At 42.6% G+C, this 16,612-nt stretch overlaps 1 protein-coding gene across 2 annotated transcripts in view; it reads left to right on the plus strand.

Moving 5' to 3' along the window:
• Window positions 1-5,776: 5,776 nt before the first annotated feature.
• PAWR (pro-apoptotic WT1 regulator) overlaps window positions 5,777-16,612 on the plus strand; it is a 160,505-nt gene continuing 149,669 nt past the window's right edge. Inside the window, exons 1-2 of one of the 2 annotated variants that reach the window (XM_073651878.1) lie at window positions 5,777-5,923; window positions 9,827-10,432. In XM_073651878.1, coding sequence (XP_073507979.1) covers window positions 9,923-10,432 — 510 coding nt within the window. In that variant the 5' untranslated portion in view covers window positions 5,777-5,923; window positions 9,827-9,922. Of the gene's footprint in view, window positions 6,007-9,826; window positions 10,433-16,612 lie in introns of both variants that reach the window. The other variant, XM_073651877.1, reaches the window with a different exon arrangement.

Here is a 16,612-nt window from a genome sequence, read left to right on the forward strand (position 1 = left end):
TCCAGCCAATTTTGCGTTCAAAAAGTCACACAGTGCTCCTTCCCTTCTGAACTCTGCCGTGCGCCCAAACACTGCATTTTCCCCACATTTGGGGTATTGGCGTACTCAGGAGAAATTGCACAAAAGTTTTTGGGGTCCATTTTCTCCTCTTACCCTTGTGAAAATAAAAAAATTGGGGCTAAAATATAATTTTTGTGGAAAAAGTTTGATTTTTTTATTTTCACGGTTCAATATTATAAACTTCTGTAAAACACTTGGGGGTTCAGGGTGCTCATCTAGATAAGTTCCCTGAGGGGTCTAGTTTCCAAAATGGTATGACTTGTGGGGGGTTTCCACTGTTTAGGCACATCAGGGGCACATCCGCTAATTATTCAAGCAAATTTTACATTCAAAAAGTCAAATGGGGCTCCTTCCCTTCCGAACCCTACCGTATGCCCAAGCAGTGGTTTTCCCCCACATATGGGGTATCTGCTTACTCAGGAGAAATTGCACAACAAACTGCATGGTGCAATTTCTCCTGTTACCTTTATGAAAATGCAAAATTGGGGGATGAAAAACATTTTTGTGGGAAAAATGTAAACATTTTATTTTTACAGCTCAATATTATAAACTTCTGTGAAGCACCTGGGGGTTCAAGGTGCTCACCACACATCTAGATAAGTTCCCTGAGGGGTCTAGTTTCCAAGATGGTGTCACTTGTGGGGGGTTTCCACTGTTTAGGCACATCAGGGGCTCTCCAAACGCAACATGGCATCCGCTAATTATTCAAGCAAATTTTACATTCAAAAAGTCAAATGGCGCTCCTTCCCTTCTGAACCCTGCCGTGCACCCAAACAGTGGTTTTCCCCACATATGGGGTATCTGCGTGCCCAGGGGAAATTGCACAACAAATTTTGGGGTCCATTTTTTCCTGTTAGCCCTGTGAAAATAAAAAAAAAATGGGTCTAAAGTAACATTCTTGTGAAAAAAGTTAAATGTTCATTTTTTTTCTTCCATATTCTAAAAATTCCTGTGAAGCACCTGAAGGCTTAATAAAGTTCTTGAATGTGGTTTTGAGCGCCTTGAGGGGTGCAGTTTTTATAATGGTGTCACTTTTGGGTATTTTCTGTCATAAAGACCCCTCAAAGTGACTTCAAATGTGGTCCCTAAAAAAATGGTTTTGTAAATTTTGTTGGAAAAATGAGAAATCGCTGGTCAACTTTTAACCCTTATAGCTTCCTAATAAAAAAAAATTTGGTTCCAAAATTGTGCTGATGTAAAGTAGGCATGTGGGAAATGTTATTTATTAACTTTTTTGTGTGACATATCTCTCTGATTTAAGGGCATAAAATAAATAAACGCAAATGATATCGAAGAAATTTTACCACAATCATGAAGTACAATATGTCACGAAAAAACAATCTCAGAATCAGGGGGATCCGTTGAAGCGTTCCAGAGTAATTACCTCATAAATTGACACTGGTCAGAATTGTAAAAATTGGCCTGGTCATTAACGTACAAACCACCTTGGGTTGTAAAGGGGTTAAGCTAATTATGGACAAATGGACAATCACTCTGTTATTATATAACTATTATATGTAACTACTGCAATCATTCTTTTTAATGGCCAATTCAAGAATAAATCAATATTTTTTTTATAAGAATATCGTGATATTGATACGTTGATTAATCGCATCTGATAAGAAGTCCTCGATAGAAAAATATACAGAAAGAAGTATTTTTTTACACGACTCCAGCTCAAAAATATTTCTCGGATCCGCACATTCCTCAACCATGAATCCGCAAAAACCCTAGTGCACGCCCTCATCATCTCTCGCCTCGACTACTGCAGCCTCCTGCTCTGTGGCCTCCCTTCTAACACTCTCGCACCCCTCCAATCTATCTTAAACTCTGCTGCCCCACTAATCCACCTGTCCACCCGCTATTCCCCGGCCTCTTCTCTCTGTCAATCCCTTCACTGGCTCCCCATTGCCCAGAGACTCCAGTTCTAAACCCTAACAATGGCATATAAAGCCATCCACAACCTGTCTCCTCCATACATCTGTGACCTAGTCTCCCTGTACTTACCTGCACGCAACCTCTGATCCTCACAAGGTCTTTGTGGCACCCCAGGGGTCTGGTTTCCACAGTAACGGCAATGTTATGTCTGAGAGCAGGTGGGAGGTCTCTTGGTCAGGGATCCTGTGCATGCCACACCTCCTGCCCAGTCCTGGGAGGGGAAGAACTTCCCCTATATAAACCTAGGGCTGAGGCAGGGTTAGTGAGTAGAGAAGAAGTAGAGACAGAGAAGAGAAGCAGATATAGGAAAGAACATCAGGAGCTCTGTGGGAGCAGTACTACAAGGAGTCAGGGGCTGGCAGCTGCAGAGCTCGCCCTGACTGAGAAGTTATCACCGGACCCGGAGTCCGAGGCTGTGGGGACTAACTCCTATCCAGCAGCAGAAACCGACCGGCAGGGGATTGCAGGTCCTCTGGCCCAGAAACCCGAAGGCACGGTCACACGCGTGGGACCAGCACCGCCGTCGTGGAGCGGAAGCTACTAGAAGGCCCCGAGTCACCGGCCATACGGGTGAGCACCACACGGTACACTCAGGGACGTGGGCTACTTATACCTGCCTCTAGCAAGGTAGCCGGAAGAGTATCGTTAGTTTGGGAGGCCTACAACTCCGCCTGGCCAGGGGAGATCCCATCTGCTCAAGGACTGACCAGGCCCCAATCGCTAGCCAGTACTCCGGGAGGGTCTATCGTTGTCACCAGTAAAGACCCTGAACTACACCGTACCGTCTCTGAGTGGTTCCTGCTACCCCCATCATCCACGTCGGCTGCCCTGAGGCCATACCCCTCCCGTTGGGGGTTATACTATCACGCTGCACAATCCTACCACCGGCCTCAGCGGTCTGCCCTGCAGCAGCAGCTCCTTAGCTGTACTCAACGGGTGGCGTAGTCGTCCAACATCTACCGCTAATACAGCGCCACTTAGTCTGACTCCCTGGGCACGGACCGGATCACCGCCACGAGACTACAACCCTCAAGAGATCCGGCTCCGGGTAAGCTCCCGCGTGCGCAACGCAGCGCGACACAGGCCCAGGGGCGCGTCAACTTTTGGCGTAGTCGGCAGGATTTTGTGCCCGCAACCACCGGGTACTGCGTGCCTGAAAAAGACTGTTCAAACTTACCTGTGGTGAAGATTCCCGCCATCCGGCGCCACCTTCCGCTTCCTTCCCGCCATCGGTGGAGTTTACCCGCCATTCGGCGCCTTCTTCGGCCTTCTTCCCGCCAGCCGTGGAGTTTTCCCGCCATTGGACGCCATCTTGAGGACGCCGCGCGGGAAGAAGAGGGGCGTGGACTCCGAAAGCGCGCGAGAAACTGAAGCCCCGCCTCACGTCTGGACGTTGCGTAAGGTCCTGGAAGGAGCCCAGCAGACGCCGACGTCACAGGAGCGCGACGGAAGGTCCTCAACCCTGACGATCCACTGCGGAGCCGCGGCCTACGGAAGAGGATCATCGCAAGGTAGGCCACGGTCCACTAGGGGGGAGAAGGATGTCGGATACGGAGGAGAGCTTCACCGCTTCAACCCCCGCCAGCGCCACCGCTGTTGCGGTCATGCCTTTCACCATGCCCTATATCCCGGGGGCAGCCTGGCTACCCCAGTACTCAGGGGAGTCACATACCCTGCATGACTTTAGAGAAAAGCTGGATAGCCTCTTCCAGGTGTACCCCCTCACAGAGGAGCAAAAAGTGAGCATCCTGGTGGCCCAATTAACCGGAGCAGCCCAAAGGGAGGCAAAGTCCTGGCCACCTGGGGGGAGGACTGTCGCAGGGATACTAACCTGGCTGAGGGACACCTTTGATACCCGCACCTCAGCCGAGATCAAGCTTAGATTCTACGGGTGCAAACAGCGGGCACATGAGAGTATAAGGGACTATGCCCTGAACCTACAAGAGGCCCTGAGAGCCATTAAGCAGACCGACCCTGACGGCGTGGGAGACGAGGACAGGCTGTTGACTGAACAATTTATAGAGGGTTTATATTGCAATGCCCACCGAACCCAGTTGCGGGCAATGGCCTTACAGGACCCTCATCTGGGATTTGCACAGTTCAAGGACAGAGCCATCCGGGTGCTTCGAGAACCGGCACCAGGTGGCGTTGTGACCCCCAGACGCCCCACTACCACTTACCACCAGGAGGCGGCGCCCTTGTCGGCAGGGCCTGTGGGAGCTCATGCGCAGGCTTTGAACAATGACCCGGCTCCAGACCTGCACCATCAGGTCCAAGAGCTAGCTAAAAGCGTTGCTGCGCTAGCCCGAACTGTGCAGTCTTTACAGGTTTCCACTCCAGGGAAGATCCAGCTGGCATCCGGACCGGAGGACATCCCGTGGCGTCGACCAAGGAGGACCCCACCGGCCAGAGGAAGACCCAGCGACCGATACAACGAGGACAGACGACCCATCTGCCGCCGCTGCAATCAACCCGGACATATGGCAAGGTACTGTCCTTTAAACTGGCACAACCTGGGGTAGAGGGCCAACCCCCAGGAAAAAGATCACCAGGCCCATCGAACTGGCGCGACAAATATGTGGGAGGACGTCCAGTCTTACCCGTGGTACTGGATGGCATTCCTATGAGTGCCCTACTGGACACCGGGTCACAGGTCACCACCATCCCGTACGTGCTCTTCAAGCAGTACTGGAATGACTCGGATATCACCCGCTACCCTGACGACGACTTGAGTATCATCGCCAGCAATGGTCAGCCCGTGCCACAGATTGGATTTAAAGAGGTGACCATTAAAATCGGTAGAGTCGAACTGGCAGCACAGGGACTGATCATTGTAGACATTGACAAACACGAGAGTCACCCAAAGATAACTCTAGGAACTAATGTAATTGAAAATTGTCTTGCAGAGGTGATTTTCCTTTTACAGCAGGTTGCCAAGAACGCCAGCTCCGGCCAGCAGCGAGTGCTCCAGAAAGAGATCCGGGCACTGATGCGACGGCAACAGCTAGAACTCTCCGGTGGTGAGATTGGAAGCGTGAGAATGTGTGACCCTTTCCCTATTGCCATGCCCCCAAAAAGTGAAATGATGATTTGGTGCCGGGCAGCTATTGGTCTGAGAGGTAGAGATTACCAGGCAATGGTAGAACCAGTTTACTCAGACAGTAGGCCCACCATTTTGACAGCACGGGGGGTGGTCAATGTACGCCATGGGAGGGTGCCCGTTCGCATAATAAATATCGGGAAGAGGGAAGTGTACCTGCCCCGGTATGCCACGCTAGCCAAATTGTATACCATCAATCAAGATTCCATACAGTCCGTAGAACCCTTGCCTCCATCTTCCCCATGCGTTTTTAAGCGTTTCTGCAGCGGAATTGCCACTGTGGAAATGCTTAAAAAACACAAAGTGGGCACACAGCCTTAGGCTACATTCACACGTCCAGTATTTGGGGAGTTTTTTTACCTCAGTATTTGTAAGGCAAAACCAGGTGATAAATACAGAAGTGGTGACGTGTTTCTATTATACTTTTCCTCTGATTGTTCCTCTCCTGGTTTTGACTTACACGTACTGATGTAAAAAACTGAGCAAATACTGAACGTGTGAGCGTGGCCTTTAGTGTTACCTAGCTGGGCGGTTATGGAGTACTATGGCTGACTCCTCACACTGCAGGGCTGTCTCTTTTATGTCAGCATATTGGAGGTATGACGATACTAACACGTCACTTCTGACTGCAGGTGGTATACGCTGCCTTGGACACGTTAGCCCTGACATGTATCACAATGAATCCCGAGTTATGACGACTGTCGGCACATTCCGGGAATGCTCGGTCACAATAGTCACCTCCCTCAGCGCCCGGAGCTCGTTACACTTCGGAAACACTCGGAAACATTCGGCTTCTTCCGGGGACGCGAGTGTAGCCCGAGAGAGGTGAGTGAAAGAGTACTCGCCGCACCTTGCCCCTTAGTCTGTGAGCCTGGTGACTGACAAGTGTGTGCCCACCCGTGCCACAGGTAAGGACGCTGCTGAGGGCACCAGTTGGGCGCTGTATTACTGCACGAGGGGATGGTGGTAGAACGGTGGCATCTAAAACTTTTCCAGCTGAAGCCGGTGCGGCCACTTCTGGCTGCAGGGAGGTGGGGAGGAGATAGGCTACTGCTGTCATTACTGGGTGCTGGCCATGCTGAGGACTGGGCTACGTGATGGCTAGCCAGCTCTACTCTGCCACTTATGCTGATGTCATTGTGACTGGTGCCATGTTCATGCCTGGCACCTTCCCTGTCCACAAGTTTAGTCCTGTGCCTACTGCTGCCCCGGGCACAGCCAGCTATAGGGAGCGGGGTAAATACATGGATTATATGGATATACAGTAGTATTATAGCAGCATATTACATTTATATGGGTACAGTATTATAGCAGCATATTACATTTATATGGATACAGTATTATAGCAGCATATTACATTTATATGGGTACAGTATTATAGCTGCATATTACATTTATATGGATACAGTATTAGAGCAGCATATTACATTTATATGGATACAGTATTATAGCTGCATATTACATTTATATGGGTACAGTATTAGAGCAGCATATTACATTTATATGGGTACAGTATTATAGCTGCATATTACATTTATATGGGTACAGTATTAGAGCAGCACATTACATTTATATGGATACAGTATTAGAGCAGCACATTACATTTATATGGATACAGTATTAGAGCAGCACATTACATTTATATGGGTACAGTATTATAGCTGCATATTACATTTATATGGGTCCAGTATTATAGCTGCATATTACATTTATATGGATACAGTATTATAGCTGCATATTACATTTATATGGGTACAGTATTATAGCTGCATATTACATTTATATGGGTACAGTATTATAGCTGCATATTACATTTATATGGGTACAGTATTAGAGCAGCACATTACATTTATATGGATACAGTATTAGAGCAGCACATTACATTTATATGGATACAGTATTAGAGCAGCACATTACATTTATATGGGTACAGTATTATAGCTGCATATTACATTTATATGGGTCCAGTATTATAGCTGCATATTACATTTATATGGATACAGTATTATAGCTGCATATTACATTTATATGGATACAGTATTATAGCAGCACATTACATTTATATGGGTACAGTATTATAGCTGCATATTACATTTATATGGATACAGTTATTATAGCAGCACATTACATTTAAATGGGTACAGTATTATAGCTGCATATTACATTTATATGGATACAGTATTATAGCTGCATATTACATTTATATGGGTACAGTATTATAGCTGCATATTACATTTATATGGATACAGTATTATAGCAGCATATTACATTTATATGGATACAGTATTATAGCAGCATGTTACATTTATATGGGTACAGTATTATAGCAGCACGTTACATTTATATGGATACAGTATTATAGCAGCACATTACATTTATATGGATACAGTATTATAGCAGCACATTACATTTATATGGGTACAGTATTATAGCAGCACGTTACATTTATATGGGTACAGTATTATAGCAGCACATTACATTTATATGGGTACAGTATTATAGTAGCATATTACATTTATATGGATACAGTATTATAGCAGCACTTTACATTTATATGGATACAGTATTATAGCAGCACATTACATTTATATGGGTACAGTATTAGAGCAGCATATTACATTTATATGGGTACAGTATTATAGCAGCATAATACATTCATATGGGTACGGTATTATAGCAGCATAATACATTCATATGGGTACAGTATATCAGCACATTACATTGTTGTATGGATACAGTATTATAGCAGCACATTACATTTATATGGATACAGTATTACATTGTTATGTGGATACTTGTATTAAATGGGTATATTGTTACATTTATTGTATGGATACATTATTACATTGTTTTAAGGATACAGTATTACATTGTTATACGGATCCATGATTATATAGTTATATGGATACATCATTACATTGTTTTATGGACATTACCTTTATTATATAGATTAATTTATTATATGGATATATTGTTATATCGATGCGTTAATACATCATTTATATGGACACTTTATTCTATTGTTATATGGATACATTATTACATTGATCATATTTTTTTGTTACATTATTACATTGTTATATGGATATATTATTACATTTATTATATATTAATATGTTGTTACATTGCTTTTATGGATACATTACATTTACTATTGGTTTATGTGGACATATTGGTTACATGGCTACATTATCAGATTAGATATAACAGATAAAGCGGTACATTGATTATATGGATACATTATCAGATTAGATATATACAGATTACCGTGGTATATTGGTTACATTGGTTAGATGGATACATTATCAGACTAGATATATACAGATACAGCAGTACATTGATTATATGGATACACTATGAAAATGCTTGAACCATTAGCACTGTAGCCTTGCATCCCTGGGGTCCAGGGTTAAAATCCCACCAAGGACAACATCTGCAAGGAGTTTGTATGTTCTCCCCGTGTTTCCATGGGTTTCCTCCGGGTTCTCCGGTTTCCTCCCACACTCCAAAGACATACTGATAGGGAATGTAGATTATGAGCTCCAATGGGGACAGCTCTGATAATGTATGTAAAGCGCTGTGGAATTAATGGCGCTATATAAGTGAGTAAAAAAAATAAATAAACCACACTCTGACCCGTCATCACTTTGTACAGCAGAGCTGAACTTGTCACTGAATTCTGCACACCTGCAGTCCTGTGTAATGAGATAGGTAACAGCACAGTAAACTGCTCAGCTATACCACATCATGCGGTCCATGATCCCATTTCCATCTTTGATGTCGTTAATATTGGAGGTGACATAGCTCTGCCCACACCATTGAGCATGTGTAGCTGTACGCTTGTGCGGTTTGGGAAGTTTATATGCCACCCAATGGCCGCACTGCCTAATACACTAGTATAGCTATGTCACTAAATATGGAAGCCACATATACGGCCATAAGAGCAGATAACTGGCAGCATGATATGGTATGGAGAACAGAGGCAGTCAGGTCAAGTCATGTGGCACAAAGTTAGCTTGGACTATGTGACCGTGGGCCTTTGGCACAGCTACAGTACTAGTAGTAAGCAGATCTTTAACTTTAATGCTCCATTTATTTCTTTGTACAGTAGAACATGAAAACGTGTAGAAGGAAAGGGCTGATCTCGCTGTTATTTCCTCCCTGGGATTTTGATTTATATAATCTTTGTTACTGAAACAGCCGTACTGGTGTGTGGGGCAGTGCGTGTCTGTCTGATCTAGGCAGGGTGTCAGCCGAAAAATAGAGCTGCCTCTTCTTTACAAAGGAGATTAGTGCAGTATGAAAAGCCAAGTCACCATCAGACTCCTTGGCACCAATAAAGTGCTGTGCTGGATGCCCAGGTGAAAGATTTTTTTTTTGCAAAATGTTAGTTTTCATATTTGCATGCTGATGACAATGAGATCTATCTCTTAGTAATGTGCCTACAGCTTTATTTGACTTTTTATATTTATTTGTATTGCCTTTTTTTATATGTGAGCTGAATTTGTTATTTGGGCTTGTATTATTCACCAAAATTCATAGTTCATTATTCAGTAATATATAATAATATTTAATAAAAGATAAATTCAGGTAGTCGTTGCATTATTCACCCAAAATTTCTGTACAGTGAGGTGTGCCAAATGATGAATTCGGCTCTGCTACATTACTAGATAGTTGAATGTCTTGTATGTTTTATTCTTCCTTATCAATACTGTATGTTTTCCCTAGGTTGGCTTCATCTTCTGCCTGACAGCCTTTGCTTTAGAGCGTGGCCATTTCATGTCCTTCTCTTCTGGAGAAACTAGATAGACACATTGAGAGAACATGGCGAGCGGTGGCTTTAGGTCACACACCCCATCTTCTTCTAACACAACTGACTTCCTGGAGGAATGGAAGGCAAAAAGGGAGAAAATGAGGGCAAAAATGTATGCGGCTGAGGCGATGGGGACTTCTGGGGCAGCGGATCTCGTCAATAAAACTAGCAATGAGATGAACAATAATACCAATAATAGTAGTAACAGCAATAACCAGCTGCCTGCTGCCCCGACTGTACAAAAAGCGCTGCCAGCTATCAGGAGGACGGATGATGATCAGTCTGTTAGCACTGCTGTAACACAGCAAAGGAAGAACCCAGGTCCTGTACAAGATGGAGGGGCAACACCGGATGAATCACCTCCACCTGCACCTCAGGACACTCCAACTAAGATTAAAGATAAAGGAAAAAGCTCCAGTGGTCCAAGTGCCAGGAAAGGTAAAGGGCAGATTGAGAAGAGAAAACTCCGGGAAAAAAGAAGGTCTACAGGGGTGGTGAATATTCCTTCCGCAGAAATAGAAGTAAGTCATCATAAAGAATACTCAACCTGTCATATATGTGAATATGTATATCCTTGGTGTCTGATTTCTAGTGGTGCCACTGATATGTATAATATGTAGTGGCAGCCCAAGAAATTAGACATATCAGTATGGTATTCCATCTTCTAATGATTTGCTATCGCTCACTGTGATGGGACACCCTTATAATTGGAGCTCTGTCTTCAGCTAGCATACTACTCATTCTAGCGTGGTCATTTACTATGTTCATAATAAAACATCTGTTTTGTTTTCTGTGCATTTTCCTTGTGTTTAACAACTGGTTTAATTCTCAAAAAGGCACATTTTCTAATACTTTGTAGTAGTTTAAGGTCCCAATACTCATTAGATAAAAGTTGGCCAAAACCACCAATTTTTGTAGGATCAGCTGACCATTTCGTACTTCAGGAGCTTCTGTTGCTCAAAAAATTATATTTTGGGACACGAGTATTGGGCGATTGGAATTCAATCACATGATTTTGTGTTCGGTTGGGAGGTAAGCTGCTACCAAATAATTCTGAAAGCGGCTCTGTTGTAGAGAAATACTTTGCTGAACTGAACATTCCTGTGTATATGGCAGTCATGAAAAATAGGTATTTGCCGAACTATAGAACCCCTGTCTTAATGAATCTAGCCCTTAGGGCTCATACCCAAATGTGAGAAAAAAAATGGTCCGATTTCTGGACCGAAAAATCGAATGAGTGTCATGCGATTTTCATGAGAGGACAATGCAATTTTTCACACTTAGCATCCGTATGACATCCATATGCAATGCGTTTTGTTCTCTGCAACTATTATTCTGCAATCATTTACAGGACCAATTACAGTGTTCTATGCTACAGAATGGTAATGTATCCGTAAAAATTGAATAGCATACGGATGGTCCTTATGCCGTCCGTTTTTTTTCTCGCACCCATTGACGTGCATTGGCGAGTCTCATCCGAAATACTCAGCATGCTGCAATTTTTTTTCTTAGTCCGATTTCAGTTGAGAAAAAAATTGCAGATGATATGCGCCTCATAGAATAACATTGGTCCGAGTGCAATCTGATTTTTTATCGGATTGCACTCATCCATTTTTCTCGCATGAGTATGAGCCCTTAGTGTCTAGCTAGCACACAAATTGTTTAAACCCCTTAAAAAATGTGGCACATCCATGTACACCAAGATTTTTGCTAAACTTTACACAAAAATCTTATTTTTGTCAGTAAATCCTCTCCTTTGTGTCCATCAGAAAAGCATGAACACATCCTTATTAGCAGTGCATATTTTATAGTGTTATAGTAGATAAGAGTACACATTTTCCTGATTTCAAACTATATTGGGAATCTGACAGCTGATTCATGCTGCCCAATCCACTTGCAACGCAGCATGTATCAAATACTGACTCCATGATTTCAGCCATATATGTTTAACTCTGAAATGATGCAGAGTTCCAGAGAAAAATATAGTTTAAAAGCCGCTGTGGACCGAGCTGAATGGGAGACTAGTCAGACAGATGGGTCCCCGATAGTTTTTCTACACCTGCTCCCCAAGAGTGACAGATCTCTCCCTATACAAGCTCACCAGAAGAGACATGTCAGTCACTGTCAGGAGACAGGGAGAAGCTGCCAGGGCTTTTAAACTATGTTCTTTTCTGAAACACTGCAGTGTTTCAGAGTTAAAAATATAAGCGTAGAAGGTAGCAATAGACCTCATAATGTGGCTGAACCGGTGCAATTGTGAATTTACTTTGGTAAAATCTCCGCAGAAAAAGGATTTTGTAGTTGCAAGCAATGGTTCTCTAAAGTCTTAGACTTTTTTCTCTTTACATAAGTTTGTTTGCCCTAGCCTATGATCATGTGTTTCATTGTGCAATCTGCTTATAATTAAGTACAGTCTGTGCCCGTGAAAGAAATGCCGTCTAATTGCTGTATCCTAGTAGCCAACTTCTTTTTACTTTTGTTACAATATGCAGTAAAGTACACCAGAAAAGTCTTCTCTGTGTCAGTAGATAAGGCATGATACTGTTCCTCTACTGATCCTCACAAGCTAAAGTTTGTTGTGAGTGTGATTCATTGAGAATAAAAAGCAATCTGCTGATGGCTTCATCAGGAGGGCAGGATATTATTGCAGGAATTGATGACGATAATTACTTTTATTGGGGCGGTTTATATAAACTGCTACCGATTTGTTACATATTGGCGGTCTTTTATCAGCCTGTTTATACAGGCCGACCATGCTTCCTTTGCAGACAGACCGATCAGTTGTAGATGGTTCTGTGTGCACAGACTGTCGTCATTATTGGCAGCACATGTCCTGTTTACACAGGACAAAATGCTGCCGAGAATGATGAAAGCCAAAATATAATTTCACCTGACGAACAAGAGAGTTACCTGTTCATTGTGCGAAGCACAGCCTATTTACTCTGCCTGGTTTCTGGAAACAAGCATTCCTAGGAAAGTTTATTCCAAATATTTGTCTAGGGTGAACCGACTGACTGGTTATTAGGGATGCAGTGCCTGACAACTGAAGACTGGATGTTAGGCTTAATGACTCAGCTGTTTGATCCATAGCTGATATGTCTTTTTTTTTTCTAAAATTCTAATTTAATGGTAACGATTTTTTGTATCAGTAGTGATTGTTTTTGGTATAACTAATATTTGTTCCATGGGTCAGAACATTTATCACTTATGCCACAAATTTCATGACGGTGTCAGATTAACCTGAGAAAGTGACACGTAGGCAATGGTCATGCAGTATATTGTGTGTGTGGTATCTGTATTACAGTACTATTCTGTGTTCATGGGCACGTCACCTTTGTGATTTTTAGCATGGAATGAGCTTTAGGCTTGACGGCACTCCTTTATATCTGCAGCACAATTGTCGGTGTACATGGTACGGCTGTTGGGCCGTCCTTTCCCTCAGGGCAATCCTGTCTAGATTAAACATTTTGTCACGCTTGGACACCAAGGAAAGTGGAGAATGTTAAGATCTTTGTCAAACATTCAATAAGGAAAGGCTCTGCAACATTTACATGCTATAGCGAAGAATGCTGGATCAATGTCAGCGTTTTCTTACATGCAGTCTTTATTATCATTATACTAACCTTTACTATGTAGCTTGACGTCTGAAGTTGTTTTTGCCTTTTTTCTCCTATTTGTATACTAATCAAACTGGAAGAATTAGTCATAAGAAGATAAAAGCGCAGGTGAGAAATCATGTTACCTGTGTATTGTAGCTGAATGCATCTATAGTGCAGCAGTCTATACTGTACTCTGTCCAACACAAATGGCAATTGAACAGCAAAGTGCATTGCCATAATCTCCCTTGTAATAATTATGCATTTCTATCAAACTACTTTATGGTAATTTATAGACTGTGCTCATTGAAAAGATTTAATACATACTGTCAGAATGTTTGACTTGTTGAGTGGAATGACGTGACTCAATAGACATTACACCCTTCAAGTAATACACATATTACCGATTGTTTTACCAAGACAAATAGTAATTACTTTCCAATTAGTCATTCATGTTCATTATAACTGTTAATGTCTAATGCAAATCCACAGTATTTCTTGAAAGGGTACCTGTCAGTAAGATCATGCTACCCAGCAAGGCTAACCCAGTCGGTAAGCCAAAACTCCGACTCGTCAATTTCCTTGTCCTTGACACCGACTCCAACTCAGACTCCACGACTCCGACTCCCTCATACATGGCTTATGTTTAAGTGATAAATTTACTGTAGCACAGATTAATCTCAGCTAAAAGTCTAGACCCTTACATCAGGAATAGGACAGACATTCATAACTTTCTCAAATTCTTATGAAAAAAATATTCCCCACAAACTGCATTGAACTACTGCACCCAATTTATTATATATTTTAGGAGTTGGAGTCAGTCCATTTTATACCGACTCCACCAAAATGGACACCGACTCCGACTCCACGACTCCGACTCCACAGCCCTGCTACCCAGAAAACCACTTATATGGGCATGTAGGTCTTTCAACTGTAAATCAATCAACACCTTTATATTGTCTATCTATTGCTGTGTTACCAAGCAATTGGTGTTTTCATTCATATGCGACTGAGGCGTTAAGTGTTCTGGGTGTGACAGAGCACTTAACAAGCCTATGCCTCCTGAGGTTATTTTTCCGTGGACATCAGCCTCTCCAGCTTGATTGATAGCTCACTGTCTGATTTCCTTGCCTGTCGTCACACAGACTGTGAGCTATCAATCAGAGTAGTGTTGGGTGGGGAAACAATCTTGTGAGGCAGAGGCTTGGGATGTGCTCTATCACACCCCAGAGCACTTAACACATAGTTTGCATGTGAATGAAATGCTAACTTCTCTAGAATGCAGTAACAAATAGAAGATATACAGCTGACAATGGATTTACCTTTCAAAGACCTGCATGCCCATATATGCGGTTTGGCAATGTTGATCTAGCTGACAGATTCCCTATAAAAAAAACAAACAAAAAAAAAGAAAACTAATATTTGAATATTTTTATTAACCTTTTCTCAAAATCTGAAAACTTGCCATTTCAACTCTGGTCACTAAACCTCATTCTTCCTGTACTGCAGTACAGCACAGTTGACAGTGCTATGCAAGTAGGAGAGTTGATTGAAGGGTTTGTAATGTGACACAGCTAAACTCAGCTGTTCCGCCCTTTCCCCCACTCATGCAGGAGGTTAGACTAGGAGATCAGGGCTGTCTGACATTAAACATCATGGTGGGGCGTGTTCTTTTTTCCTTTAAGTGTTGTTGCCTGCTTATGATTGGTCAGAATTATAATGGGAGAACAAGTACATGCCCCCAGTGAAAACTATATGATAACACCCAATTTGACTTAGTACTTTGAAAAGTAACCCATGAAGTGCCAAATACTTTGATTGCTAATATATCCTCAATGCAGAAGCAAAAGAAAAAGTTTTATTCTGCTCTGCTGCCATTATTACATCCCGTGTCCAATTCAACATGAAAATTTTGGTGAAAGGTCCTCTTTAAGTGCCTATAGCTTTCATTTTTCCACAGCAGCTCAATAAATAGACAGTTTTAGTGTTAGACATTTTCGATGAATCTGTGCCAAAGTAGTTATTGAAGCTGATCTACCTGCAACAGAAATACAAATGTTAGCTTTGGATTTCTGCCTCAGATCTTGCAAAATACTCTTCGTATTTACTCCTAACATCTGAACATACACTTACATATTTCATTTCTAGTAAACTTGTCGGCTAAAAACCTGCATTAAGTTATATGAAAGGGAGTAATACAATACAGTGTCATCTCTTCTTTGGTCTCCCATTGGCAGCTTTTAGCAGCTGGCACACCTGGGCGTGTATTACTCTCCACTAAGTTTTAGATAAGGTAACTTCTGTCGCTCTTGTTGACTTTGACTCATTTCAGTAAACGTATTTTTGCAGACCAGCAGACATTAGGAGAAGAAAGCAGTTTTTATAATTCCTTTACATTTGTATGCATTCCTTCTTCAAGGAAGAGGAAAGTGACATCTTAGTATTCATGCCCTTTGGGACCACAATTTGCATGTGTTATGTGAAAGCTTCCAACTCTGTCATCACCTTTTTTAGTGATAGGGGAACCTTGTCAGGTCAGCCCAGTACAGAGTACAGTGGTGAATCTTATCACAAGAATGCACTGCAACTATTGTACTAGAGGTGGCAATCACATGGAGAAAGCTTAACGACTGACACTAGTCTTCAATGCTGAATAAACATTTCTACTTCTGATGTTTCTTTGCTGTTTTTCTATGTCCTTGAGCCAACTATACCCTGCAGCTGTATCTTAAATGGCTGCTCATGACTAGTCAGTAGAGTTTTATCCTTGTTTAGCCTTCTTTGATTACACGATTTAGCAGCTGGTTGGTCCAATCTTGTGACCATACAAATTGTTCTAAATCTGATCAGTCAGAAACCTCTCTATAGCTACATATTTAAAGGGGTTGTCCTATAAACAACATGGGTAACATATCTTCAGAATATATGTATTAATGCTTGTAGTTCAACCAGTGGACCCCCACTGATCATGAGAACGGGGGTCCTAAACTCATCTGTGTGAATAGAGCACTATCGCTCCATTCACAAAGGGGACTTCGACCCCCTCTCCTCAGGATTTGTGTGTTTCTTAGCAGTCAGATCCTCAGCATTCACACATGGATGGGT

Source organism: Phyllobates terribilis, unplaced genomic scaffold (genome assembly GCF_046119375.1).
Source record: "Phyllobates terribilis strain yellow unplaced genomic scaffold, ASM4611937v1 Scaffold_11__3_contigs__length_659146591, whole genome shotgun sequence".
In the NCBI taxonomy this organism is placed as follows: domain Eukaryota; kingdom Metazoa; phylum Chordata; class Amphibia; order Anura; family Dendrobatidae; genus Phyllobates; species Phyllobates terribilis.